Below are 13,253 nucleotides of genomic sequence, written 5' to 3' on the forward strand. Positions count from 1 at the left end.
GCAGATAATGACAAACAAGCTATGTGTGAAAAGGAAGCACCACAAGAAAGTGAGATCATTTGACATGACCTAATCCCTTTGTTGCGTGGAATGGGATACCAATATGGCCAACGAGGCATTGGGTCAATGATTAGGAATAATCAGATGTCCAATTCATAAAGGAAATGATTTGCAGGGGTTTTGGTTAAAATGTTAACAAATCACGTGAGACATTTGCATTTTAAGTTTTATTTTTATCAAAACAAAATAATTTAACCATATAAAGAAAGAAATTTCAACAAACAACCAAGAAGCCAATCATTTCCCTGATTGTGAACAACCAATTGAGTAGTAAATCCTGAAGAGTTGACCGCATATACAAGACATTCCGTCATCCTCTAGTGCTCCAAGTGGCAGAGGCTGATGTTTTTCCCTGGTTCCTATTCTTCCAATGGTGAAGTAATGTGCTCAACTGTTCCTATACTTCTTCAGACCAAATTATGTATATTCCTACATAAGTGCAAAGCATGGATGAAAAGAATCATACAGGGTAGAAATATAGCACATAAGATTTTCTAGGTTCTGACCCTTATATTTAATGGGTTCTGAAAAATAAAGACAAGAAATTGTGCTTAAGTATTGAGAAATGTAGTGTTTCAAAAGCCAAAGTGCCTCCCTACATGAACGATGGGAATAACAACTGAAGTGAGGAAAAATACACAAGCCCAGCTTGCTGCAGTAGTAGAAATATGATCACCCATAGAGCCAGGCAGGTCATGTTCTCCTCACCATATTAAATTATGTCTGGGGAGTTGAGCAGCAGCACATTCCGATAATGATGACAGTTTCCATAACTATAAAGATCTGCTGCACCAGGCAAATTTTGTGCAAAATGCAAATTTCTGTGCTGGGGAAAAAAATGAATAATGTGATCATTCTAAGTAATGAATGTAAATGCAAGGAAATGCTTTTTGGCATGAGACTGCAAATTGTTTATCTTTCATGCCAAGAACTGTGGTCACAGTGCACTTCTGCAGGTTCCTCTTCCGGTCTCAGCTTTAGAAGAGTGATTTCAGGAAGAAAAAGTCTGACTTGCCCTAGGTTACCCACCATGCTATTGGCAGTGTTTCCATTAAAATTCAGAGACACCCTCCTCCATCTTTTTTTTTAATCACTTGGCAAATGAACCATAGGTTCTCCTGGTTACTGTGAGATGTGAACCAAAGGGGTTATTAGCTTTGTCTCAAATCTCAAGGGTTAAGCCTGACAGGAGAGATGAGCTGTTTTTCAATGTGTTTTACAAGAAGGAGGATTCCAGTTGTCCACCAAAAATCACATGACTTTGAGTCACTTAACAATGTAGGTTGCCAAGGAGGGAAGGATTGAAACCTCTTCCCTCCATACATCTTTAACGACAAGATCTAGCTGGGTGTAGGTACAGGTGGAGAGAGAAACCTGGTGAGTCTTGAACATCATGGGGAAACGTCACTTTTGAGATGGGCAAAAAAAAATTCAGTGCCCTTTCCTTAGTTCATGACAGCATCCCTCTAACTATTCTCTGTGGAAGAAACTGAGGCATCAGTTGGTTAAGACCCTTACCTAAAGATATAATAAAATTAACACTGGGAAAATTAGCACTGGGGAAAGAAGGAAATCCCTGATCTTTAAACTCTGGTTTGCTTTGTTCTAAAATAAATTTGTTTTTCCTTAACCATCATGCAGTACACACTTGCAGAGTATAAAACTGTGGTAGTTATCAATTGATAATACTGACATTTTACTTTTAGTTACCCAAACTGGGTTCTAGGTTGTTGATGTTACCCTTAAAATGTATTCTTATAATGGTATTTCACTTTAAGAAAACCCATAGGAAAATTGAGATTTATAAAATCAGAGATTGTTCATTGCTTTATAAAAAGATTCTTCATTTAAAAAAAAATCTTTACCTTAGGATGCTTCCTAAGAGCCAGCTCCCTTAGGGTCATTCAAAATACATTTTTAATTTAAAAAAAAATCCATTGACATACAGCTTTTTCACAAACTCATGTTGATATAAAGTAAGGTACACTTGTAAACATTGCCAGCCACTAGGCAAAGACCAGGGAAGCAAGGTGGTTTGGCTACCTGCTTTACCTTTGTAAGAGACACAGGGAGTTAGAGATGAAATCAATATTCCGCCATATTTGACCTAGGTTGGGATGTGACAGCTGGCAACGGTGGCTCCTAGAGGGACAGAGCTTCCACCATTACCCTGAAGTTGGTGCTGTTTGGAGCTATGACTTACTGATTTATAGCCGGTGATCCCATTGATTCCACAGTAGCCACCCAGAAAGGAGGGGTCTGGAAGACAGTTTTTTTTCCCCTGACCAGTGCCTCCTAAGACAAAGGAGCCAGTTCAGCCTACAGATAGGTTTTCTCCATTCCAACTGGAGAGTTCTGGTTTTGCTTTTAATTTTTTGAACTATGAGCCACATGTATAGGCTGGATGATTGCACCCTAAAATCTGGAACTCTGGGGAAAAAATTAGATGGAGCTTCTTCAGGCTCAGGTTCTTCACAGCAATAACTGGTGGAAGGTGTTTGTGTTTCAGCTCCTCACTGTCCCCACCCAAGCTTCTTGCATTCAAGGCCTCCGTGGCAATGGTTCCCCATGGGGAATATCTTCAAGCCATTGAGTCCATGCATTTTAAGGAGAGAGCAGCTTCTCTATCAACCATTCTCAGAAAAATTGGAACCTGGAGATACATTCATCTTGTCCAACTCTTACTCTCACTTAGGGAAACTAAGGTACAGAGAGACTCTTAACCAAGATTTCCCAGCTAAAGTCAGGACTTCAATCTCCATCCAAGGCTCAGACCATTTGCCTACACTGCCTCTCTCATTACAGTGGCATGAATCATTCGAAAAGGGAGATAATCACCACATCGCTTTTGTTGGGTTTAAAAAGTACACTGAGTGAACGTCCAACATCCTTTTTACCTCCCTTCTTATGTTTTTCTTGGCTGGGCCTGAAATCCTTGGATATTTATGAGTGCATATGAAATGGTCACAAATATATGCTAAGTAACCAGGGAAGCTGGTCTGGCATTGAAGTTTTCTGTGAAAAACACCAAAATTGGAAAATTCACACAAAGATACTTGAAATTTGACCATACTTAGTCACAGGCACAGACTGACTAAAGTGTATTCATATGTGTGAGATGCTCTGCATTGCTGCTGTGTCTCTGAAGTACAAGATGTCATATGAACATCATTAAATCAAAGTTAAACCAAAAGAGCTCGGCTACAAATTTCAAATTGTACAAAATCATCCCAAAAGCAAGTATAAAATTTTATAGAAATGCAGCAATGTAAACCTCTTTAAGTTTCTCCTCTCCCATGGAAGGAGGGGGAGAAGAAGGCAGTGGATCTGAGGCTTTGCCCCCTGGGCTGGCTGACGTAGATCTGCTGTTTTCTTCTGCACAGGGGCGCACCGGCTTGGAATATTGGGGAATTTTATCTGTGCAGTTCTGACGTGCACAATACAGAGGCTGATTTAATTTGACGGCAAAGTAACACTAGGCCCCGAAAATAAAATTACTGAGATGTAAAGCAGCATCAAAACTCCAATTAGTTTTGTATCCTTGAAGCTTCTGAAGGAAATCTAAAGGCTCCCATCACGATGAGCAGGCATCAGTTTAAGCTGTACAGATTACTAAAATGTAACCCTCTAATTGAAATTGCTCAGAGCACAATATGACAAAAAGAATCAGAGGAAAATAAGCGAATTTTTCCCTCTCAAAAAATGACTCATTACAGAGAGTTCTATTAACTTTTAACACAATGTTCCTTTGCAAGAACATAGAAAAACCAACAGTCTCAGAGATCTCCACAGCAAAGGCACCAGGCACAAAAGCATGTACTTGCATCATCTGACCATTATTTGTGCAACATTTAAAAGTAATCAGCATTTCACCAGATCATAGGCATTCTGAAATGTATTTACAACTCCACTGAGGACGTGAATTACTCTGAACAAGCTTCAGTTTTTTAATGCATCTGAATTTTGTCTCCAAAATGAACAGAAGTATCTCTGTGCCCAGTTCACACCCCCGTCTCCTTGTCAAGCTACTCCAATTATCCCAAGTATGCTCTCCATCTTGGAAGCAAACCCTCAGTTTACTAATGGAGAAAGCCAGTTGCCTCGACTGTGTGGGGTCCACTTGTGGAGAAATGTGTTGATTGTGGCTTTCTTGGTTAGTGCCATTTGATTGCAGAGAGGCAGTGGGGGACAGGTGCAGAAGACGAGGCTGGGAGTCAAGGCCCAGTCACTGTGCACATTGACCATTTGCAGAGTTTGCTTCCTTGCCATCTCTGCCCTGCCTGGCACCATTTGAAGATGAGCAGAGCACTCCCAAGGGGAGCTGGGGAACGCTGCGGCTGAGTTGGGGCTCAGAAGTTGGTTGGACTTGGCTGGTAAATTACTCAAAATGGCTTTCCTAATCTGTAGGTGTTTCACAGATAGAGTTTAGTTCTTCCGCCAGCCTGACAACATTTACTTGTGAAGCGTCAACAGTCTTTGACCAAAGACACCGTCTTTCTCTGGAAGCTTCATATTTCTATAACTAATCGGTCTTCATCGTCGCTGCTGGTGTCACTGAACTCTACTCGAGTTTGCTTTCTCATTCCTTCCAGACTCCTCTTCTTGAGGGATTTAGAAGGGGCTTCAGGAATTTCTATGGGCTGCTCTGGCTTAGAAGGAACCACAGAATTTTTCTGAGTGATGAATTCAGATACCTGACGTTTCCTACCATCACCTCCTAAAGAGGGACAGGGGACAGTCATTTCCCCACACCCATACTGGCCTCTGGAAGGAAAAAACGTCTTGTGTCTCCCTTCCTTGTGGTGTGAACTAGCTGAACTTGGTTCTGAAGCTCGTATTTCAAGATGAGTTTTTTCAGTTGACCCCAGTGGAACCGAATCTGAAATTCTTTGTCCAGATAAAGGTCTCCCTGGCAAAAGGGTCTGTGCTCTGCCCTCTTCTGTGGCTTTGCTGTCTGGGGAGCCTGATGTCAGAGTCCTCCCTGCAGTCTGGCTGTGGTCTTGTGGTTCAGCACTGTGAATTTCCTGGGCTATGTGATCTGTTCTCGCTGGCAGAGAAATACAAACGACAGCCACAGAGGTAGCAATGTCATGGCGGGGAAAAGTTCCTTTGGACCCAAAGGAAGAAGGCCTTTGAGCATCTGAGAAAATGCATGGTTTGGGATCTGTTGAGACTGGATCCTGGGAGGCCAGCAGCTGAGTCTCCAGCAACCCAAGGTCAAGACCTTTGCCAGGGGGTAGAGGTGCATCATTAACCACTGCCAGGCAGGTTTCAGATTGCAGAGATAATCCTGATGTGGCAGCAGTGCTGTGAGTAGTACAGTCACCGCGCTCACCAGCAGATGGAGAAATGTCCTGCAACAAAGTGCAAAGGAAAAAAATGGGGGGGGGGGTTAATTGGTACAAAGAAAAATGTGGTCAGAAACGTGGTCCTCGATGAAAACAGGTCTTGAGGTCTTAATGATTCTTTACCAAGCGTGAACTTCAATATGACGCCCTCAATAAGTTTCCATTAATAACTAATTGGTGCATTAACTCGAATAAAGCTCCTGATTGATACAAAATAGGTTGCTGAGATCCTGTGCTTTTATCTGGCTTTGTGAAAAACAAAACCGCTCAATTATCTAACCAGTTCTCAGCTTCCTTTTTTAAGTGACTACTGCTCATGAAGCGGATGCACTATTTTATAGGACTGTGTATTGAAGGGTTTTTTTTTTTTTTTTCTAGATGAGTGTTTTTCCAAGTGTGGTCTGGATACGTATTTTAGCGGTTTTCAACACGCAGCCCCACAATCTGTCTGGGGGCAATTCATGTTGCAGTGGCATCTGTCAGCCATCTCTCTATTCAGGTGTGCAGTAATAACATACTTGGGTTTTTTTAAAGAAATCATCAGAAATCATCCCAATGTTTGCACTACCAAAGCTGCTCATTCGATACAGAATGTTTTGAGTTATTTGTTTGTCTTAATGGGCTTTCTGTGCTGCGAATCTTCATAAGGTGATCCGAGCAAGTTCTGCCACACTGAACAAGAGCAGCAAGAACAAGCAGGGCTCTAAATCTAGACCAGGAATAGGTAGGGGCAGCTGAAAATCATCATGCCCACCTTCACAGTTCGTTTGTCCATTTCCCTGACAGTTCTTGAACTTGTACCAAGAGAGAGGGTTCCTGAGGTTTGTCTGCAGTCACCTTCCTTCTTCTCTTCCTTCCCACAACAAGGAGGTGATTCTGAGGTGGCACGAGATGGCTCCTCTTGCAGATTCAGACCTGAAAGCGGAGAGGCACATTTACATACAACTGGAATTATAAAATTAGCAAGGAGTAATTTCCTGGGAGGTTGTCCATGACTTCATGATCACCTCTGAGCTCATTAACCCTCATCTCACAGGGTGTGTATAAGAACTCAATTTATCTCCAACCAATTCACATTTGGTCAAATAAAATGTATCCACTCTATGAAGGAAGGAAATGGCAAAACCAATTCTCAAAGTAGAAAAATCCCTGAATGATACATATCATAAAATATTTCTATATTTCATGTTGCTTCTTCTCATCAGAGTTGTATTCCTGGTCATATCTGTTTAGGTGAGTTTTAGATCAGCTTGAATTCTCTGGCACGCTACCAAGTAGTCAGGATAGACGTTTCACTCGATGTACGGTGGGAACCTAGAAATAAATCATGTCTTAATTCCCACTAGAGTGCTGGGCAGCAAGGGATGAGGTTGGCTTTTGTGATGCTGTTGTTTTGTTGCAGTGGTTATTGTTGTGATTGTGGAAGGAAAGAAGGGCCCTGACAATATCCACAAAACAGCATTTCTCGTACCTGTCTTTCCCGCATCCTTCACCCGCACTGATGACCTGGCATACCAGTCAAAAGGATCACAAAATTTCAGAGAGGGCAGGTTCCATCATGATATGAGAGCAGAGAAATATCTTAAAATGACTGTGTCACTAGAGAAGAAGCACTAGACCCACTTCTAAATTTGCTTTTATTTTGATGAAAGGTACACATGTGCAGTCTGAAAAGTCAAGCCTAACTATGTATTAAGAAAAACAGCAACCCCTGCCAACCCATCCATCTTTTCTCATTTGGGAGTCTTTTGACTTTTATCTCCTTCATGTCTAATAACATTGTTATAGAACTACATCTTGTGGAAGTAGGAGTTGTGACTTCTCATGGGGAGAGAGGAGGGTTTCCCTCTTCTTCCAGCTCCCCTCCTCTTCAAACTTCATGACCCCCCACACGAGCACACATTCCACCTCTCTATCTTCTCAACAGTTCTCTAACCCCTATGGCCTGTTTTTGTTTAGGCGAATATTCCATGTTTATATTATTATGTTTAGGAGAATACCTGTCAGCACTGAATCTTGTAGTATACTATGATTATGTGCCTTTCTTGCGAAAACTGCTTTCCCTGGAATTAATGATGATTTTGCTTTTTAAGAATTTTGCTAGTTTTCTATGGACTTATTTCTAAAATCATTTTCCAACCACCTCTCCAATTGTCTGAGGTTTCATTTCATTCTGTGAGACATGTTTCCTTGAAACTTTCTGATTTGCTCCAAGTGGACCACGTTTCTCTACAGCATGGCTGTGCCCCTGGGGTCTCCCTTCATCCCCACTGTGCTGATTCTCTTCACCTCTTTCCTGGTTCCTGAACCTCTACAACTTCTTTTTTCTTGGTTTACACTCCTGCTTTCCTAACACAAAACTTCTAGTAGTTTCATGAGAAAGGGTACATGAAGTATAACTCTTTAGATGTGATTGGCAGCTTGGCTGGGTATGACACTCGAAATCGGAAATCACTTGCCTTTGGGGTTGCAGACATGGCTGTATTGTGTTCTAGTTGTTGAAAAGTCTGGAGACAATACGATTTATGATTCATGATCCTTTGGATGAAATCTTTTTGTATGTCACTCTCTGGAATCCTCGAGGCTCTTCTTTATTTCTGGTGTCACCACAGCCTGGGTCTATTTTCATTCATTGTCTGGGCACTCAATCAATTCTTTCAATCTGAATCATGTCCTCAGGTTTTAGAAAAATGTGGTTCTGTTTTTCTTTATTCCCTTTTCCTTCCTCATGTACAATGCATTGTTTTGAAATATATACACATTGTAGGTTGGCTAAATTAGCTTATTATTAATAACATATGTATTAGCCCATAGGTTTATCTTTTTTTGGCAAGAATACTTATACTCTCAGCAATTTTTAAGAATATAAAACATTGTTATTAACTATAGTTACCATGTTGTACAATATAACTCTTGAACTTACCTGTTATTTCTGATTGTTTTTCCCTTCTGTTTTGTCTTCTCTCTTTCTAGAACTGCCCTTATTGGGTTATTGGATCTCCTGGTATAATCTTCTATTTTTCTTATCTTTTCACTTTGATGTTCTATTTCTTGGTCTTTTTGTTTCACTTTCGGGGGAATTTCCTCAACTTTATATTCCAATGAGTTTCTATTTCTGCTATTATGCTTTTAATTTCTAAGAGTTCTTTCCCATGTTCTTTTTTTATAGCATCCTGTTCTTACTTCATGGCTCTAACATCCTCTCTTTTACCCCCGGCAATGTTAATAATGGGTTGTTGTTGTTGTCGTTGTTGAAGTTTGTCTCCCACTACATAGTCTCTCTTCCAAGTTCCTTTGTTTCCATTGGTTTGTTTTTATTTCTCTCTTTAGGTTAGTGGCTTTCCTGAGAAATACAGCAATCTTAGCTGCTTATGTTTAGGAAATGGGCACAAAAAAGCTGACTTGGTGTTCTTTACAAGTGCAATCGGTCAACCATGGGCCCTACTGTTAGGTTACGTGGTCGCCCTGTTTAAGTGGGAACCCTGAAGTAGCTATCTGCAGGTCTCCACGTGTACTGGTCAGCTTCTACAAGAAGAGTCCTCGGGTCTCCTGACTGGAAAATAGAAGCCAGGCTGCCAGCATTCTGGAGTCAAAATTAGAGAAGAGATTCTGGGGGCTCATATGCAGTATTCACATTTGCTCAAACCCCATTTTCAATCTAGTCCCCTCACTCCCCTGCTGCACTAATTATGCCAAGTGTCCCCCAGCATTTTGTATGCTGTCCAGAGACTAAACCCCTAGTCTTCTCCAAGGGTGACGGAAGTTACCAAGCTCTGAGAAGTAGAAACGGGGTAGGAATGAAGTCTGATTGCTTCTTAGTCTTTCAATCAATCTTGTTTTCAGCCACACCTGGTACCATGAATGTCTGAGTTGTGGGGAGTCTTCCCACTGTTAAATCAGGATTCCATTCCTTGGGGTCAGCTACATCAGTTCCCATTCAGACTCTGCACTCCAGTTTTCAAACTGGTGGCATCATTTCTTCTCCAAGTTGTTTCTCCTTGTGAGCTTATACATTACAAACACCTTTAATTACTAACCTCTTGTGGGTTGTTAGAGAAAAGTCGAGGTAAATAAATGTGTTCCATCCTCCATCTTAAACCAAAAGAACAGTTCCACTTCTTATATCTCAAGGGGTAAGTTACTAGATTACCAACTGTGCTAATCCTGAGCAAATCAACTTGGAAAATCTGTAGAGAAGTGCACAGTTTGGGAAAGATAGCAATGCTTTTTTCTTCCACAAAATCTTTTCTTGACCCTCCCGTGTACTCGGGTAATCTAATGGCACAGAACTAGGCTTTTTGTACTCCATTCACCTGTTCAACAACCACATCCTGGGCCCCTTCAATGACCCAGGCACCATGCTCCACCTTGAAGAGTCTGAGAAGAACAAAACAAAGGTGGTGCTGGCCCTCAAGAGCTTCTACTGTAATGGGGAAAGAGAAGCAAAGACAAGGAAGCAGACGCCTATTGTGATGGGGTCGCAAAGGAAATAAATCGAGGATGGGGATATTACCGAGAGTGAAAATGAGAGTATTACAGGCAGTAACGATTAACAGGAGGCTATTCTAGACACTAATGAGAAATGGAGAGGAGCATACTACAGCGTCACGATAAGCAGGGGATAGTAAAGAGAGTAACGAGGGGGCTTAATCCAAAGAGTGGCTGGGAACGACTGTTTTATATAGCCAAGGAAGACTTCTCAGAAAGGCGACATCAGAAATGAGACCTTCAGAGTGAGAAAGAACAAGTCCACAAAGGATGTTCTAGACAAAAGAAGGAACAATACAGAGACCTTAAAGGGGAAAGCGGCCTGGGGGAGCAAGAGACCCATGGGGGGCCAATGTGGAAGGACAGTCGTGAATGAAGGGGCAGGGGCAAGATGATGGCAGGGAAGTCAACAGGGACTCAGATCTTGTGGGGTACAAGTGACTGTGGTAAGAAGTTTAAATTTTGAAGCCAAACTTGGGAGAGAGGTGAGTAGAGGTGGGAAAAACAGTTACAAGCTTACTAGGATGATCTAGGAGCCAGATGAGATGGCTTGACTAGGGCACCAGAAGTAGAAAGGGAAAAAAGGGGTGGATTCAAGATACGTTTTCATTCTCACTCATGAAAAATTACCAAAAATTAATGGTGATGATATGCATTTCCTTAGCCTCATCGTTCACCAAGCACAAATGCTCACTCTAAGTGAATTAAGCTCTGTCCCCACAGTGACAAAACAACCATGCAATTCATTCAATTCAATGAAGAAGTAAAACCAATTAGTGTAGAGAAAATAATCAGATTGGCCAAATGTCTTCCCAACAGGTTGTTTTGGTTTTTAAGCTTAAGCAGAAAGGTCATGTGCACATTTGACCAATAACTTCTGACTCATCTATGAAAGTAAAGGAAGAAAATCCACTGATCTAATTTGTTTTTGACCCTACAGTCTACAGAGAAAAGTGAATTATCTTTAATAATTGTGAAAAATGCTCAAATAATGTCACTGAAGTGTGTTAAACTGATTTGGATTATTGAGGAAGGACACTAACTTGCTTTTAAATGAATGGATCTTTTCAAAAAGTAAGTAGTTCCCTGGCCAAATTTTAAATCACAGAATGTGATTCCGTTGAGGCTTCAGCATCACACTATATGAATCACTTCCTACATCTTCAGAAACTACAAACTCCACTGTCTTAATGCAATCTTCAGAAATTCAATCGCTCTTACACAATTATGTGACTCTTATTAGAGAGACCATCTCTCATCACAGCTCTCTGTGCCGTGCTGTTCTTTCCCTGATTAAAGGCTGCGTTTTTAATAATTTCCCTCAGAAATAATTGCCAGACTACATTTAGAGGAAGAGGCCACTTAAAGTGTTACAGCAATTTTAAGTGTGGCCATCTTGAAAAGGCTACAGGAAACTGTAAAATACTTAGAAAGAAAATGAAATAAATAAACAACACGAGGAAACTTACAATATAACTGTAGACATCTTTAATGCCAAACCTTCTTCCAGCTGCCTAATGTCTAGGCCTTATTAAAATGCTATAAACGCATTGCTCAAATATCATTAACTAAAAATGTAAGTAATTTGACATATTTCTTTTAGTTTGTCCCAATACACCAAAACTCCATGAATGTGGATTCCAAAGACTGAATTATTATTTTAAAAAAGGGCTAAAAATGAGTCTACAAAATCAACCTTCTAAGCAAGCTGCAAATATAAACAAGAACATAGGAGTAATTTCCCAGCCTATTAATTGATCCGTGATTAAATTGTTTAGAAGCATCCCTGGAATTAAAAGATCCACAAGGTGCTAGCAATTACTTAAAGAAAGCTGGGCAGATCTCTAAAAGTAATCACTTTGTGGACAATTATTTATTCAAATATTTTTAAGCCTGTTTTCAAGCCAATGTTACTGAGCCTAAATATTTACTGAGCACCAAGCACAACCAACAACCGTGCCAAGAATTATGCTAAACACAGGGCATTTGTTCCCTGGAAAACGAGGCAGACACACCCACATGATAATTATAGTTCAATGGGGAAGAAATTTAGTAAGCAAATAATTATATAAAAAATTCACCAAGCAAATGTAGTAAATAGCATGAAAGAAAAAGCACAAAGGTGCTAGGTGGCCATGAAATAGGACCCTGAATCATCTATTCATGTAATTATTCAACCAATTTTCTTTAAGTCTCTGTTGCATACCTGACGTTATGCTAAAGTTTCTTTGACAGTAAATTCATTTGTTTCTGCAATCCTATTACATTTTTTGTTTATGATGCCTCTTTACGAAAAAAAAAATGGCTAAAAATGATGGAAGAAAGAGGTTTTATTCCTCTCAGGCAGAGAGAATGGGAGATGTTGGATGTCAATGCCAATCAAAAAATAATCAGAAGTCAGTGGGCGGTGAGCAGTGAGAAGCAGCCCCGACTTCAGCTGCACAGGCAGGGAGGGTTGTGGGAGAGGACCAGAAAGATGGATTTATCAAGTACAGCCTTGGGTATTTCTGCACTATCCTAATGCAATCTTTTGAAAGTTTGCCTCTAAGTAATCATAAACAAATCTTTTATTTCAACAACCATTTTTCTTAGTAATTCTCATCTCTTTTCTATTTCTTTGATGAAAGGCAATCAAGATAACCACCCTTCCCTCGCAGAAATCCTGAATTCAGTGCAAAGCGGTGTTTAAAATTTTGCTTTAAAAATTCTGTCATGTCCAGACATCAAGAGTGTACCCTTAAAACACAGAGTGAAAATAGGATTATGAAATTGGAGAAGGAAAAAAGACAATAAAAAAGAAAATGCCATTTGAAAGATTGAAAGGCAACACAGAAACTGGCTGATCTACTTTGTGTATCATTCTTTTAAAAGTTTCTTGTTACTAAATGAAAATTGTCTATGCGGGTCTCTTCCCTGGGACATTATCGATATACCTGAAACAGCTTCTCGTCTTTCCTCAAGATTTACGCCCTAGAATGAAGGAGAAATTATTCTGTTTCAGCAATTTCAGAGCACTATGACTTAATAGCTTTGGGGAAAGAATACTTCTCCATTAATTCTAATGAGAAAAGATGTCGGAAGTCCTGTCAGAGAAGGAGAGTGAAGGCACAGAGAGAGAAGAGGGCTCTGGAGAGACCCCCAGACCCATCCCCGGCCTCTTGCTGGCTCCAAATACCTCAGAAATACTTTCAGAGGAGGATTATGTGAGCCCAAGGAGGGAGACTGAGGAGGGAGAGGTGAGCTCGCCCAGGCTCGTGATGAACAAACAAAAGAAACCACAGAAGAAAACCAAAGTGAACAAAGCCAATGTCTACCTTTGTGCCAGAGATGTATTCAACCCTCTTCATACAGTATTTA

At 40.6% G+C, this 13,253-nt stretch overlaps 1 protein-coding gene across 1 annotated transcript in view; it reads right to left on the reverse strand.

The window, feature by feature from the left end:
• Positions 1–212: 212 nt before the first annotated feature.
• ZNF831 (zinc finger protein 831) overlaps positions 213–13,253 on the reverse strand; it is a 112,875-nt gene continuing 99,834 nt past the window's right edge. Inside the window, exons 6-7 of the mRNA XM_063634208.1 lie at positions 6,163–6,323; positions 213–5,414 (exon numbers count right to left, since the gene is read on the reverse strand). Of these exons, the coding sequence (XP_063490278.1) occupies positions 4,569–5,414; positions 6,163–6,323 (1,007 nt within the window). The 3' untranslated portion in view covers positions 213–4,568. The remainder of the gene's footprint in view (positions 5,415–6,162; positions 6,324–13,253) is intronic.

This window comes from Symphalangus syndactylus, chromosome 24, assembly GCF_028878055.3.
Source record: "Symphalangus syndactylus isolate Jambi chromosome 24, NHGRI_mSymSyn1-v2.1_pri, whole genome shotgun sequence".
In the NCBI taxonomy this organism is placed as follows: domain Eukaryota; kingdom Metazoa; phylum Chordata; class Mammalia; order Primates; family Hylobatidae; genus Symphalangus; species Symphalangus syndactylus.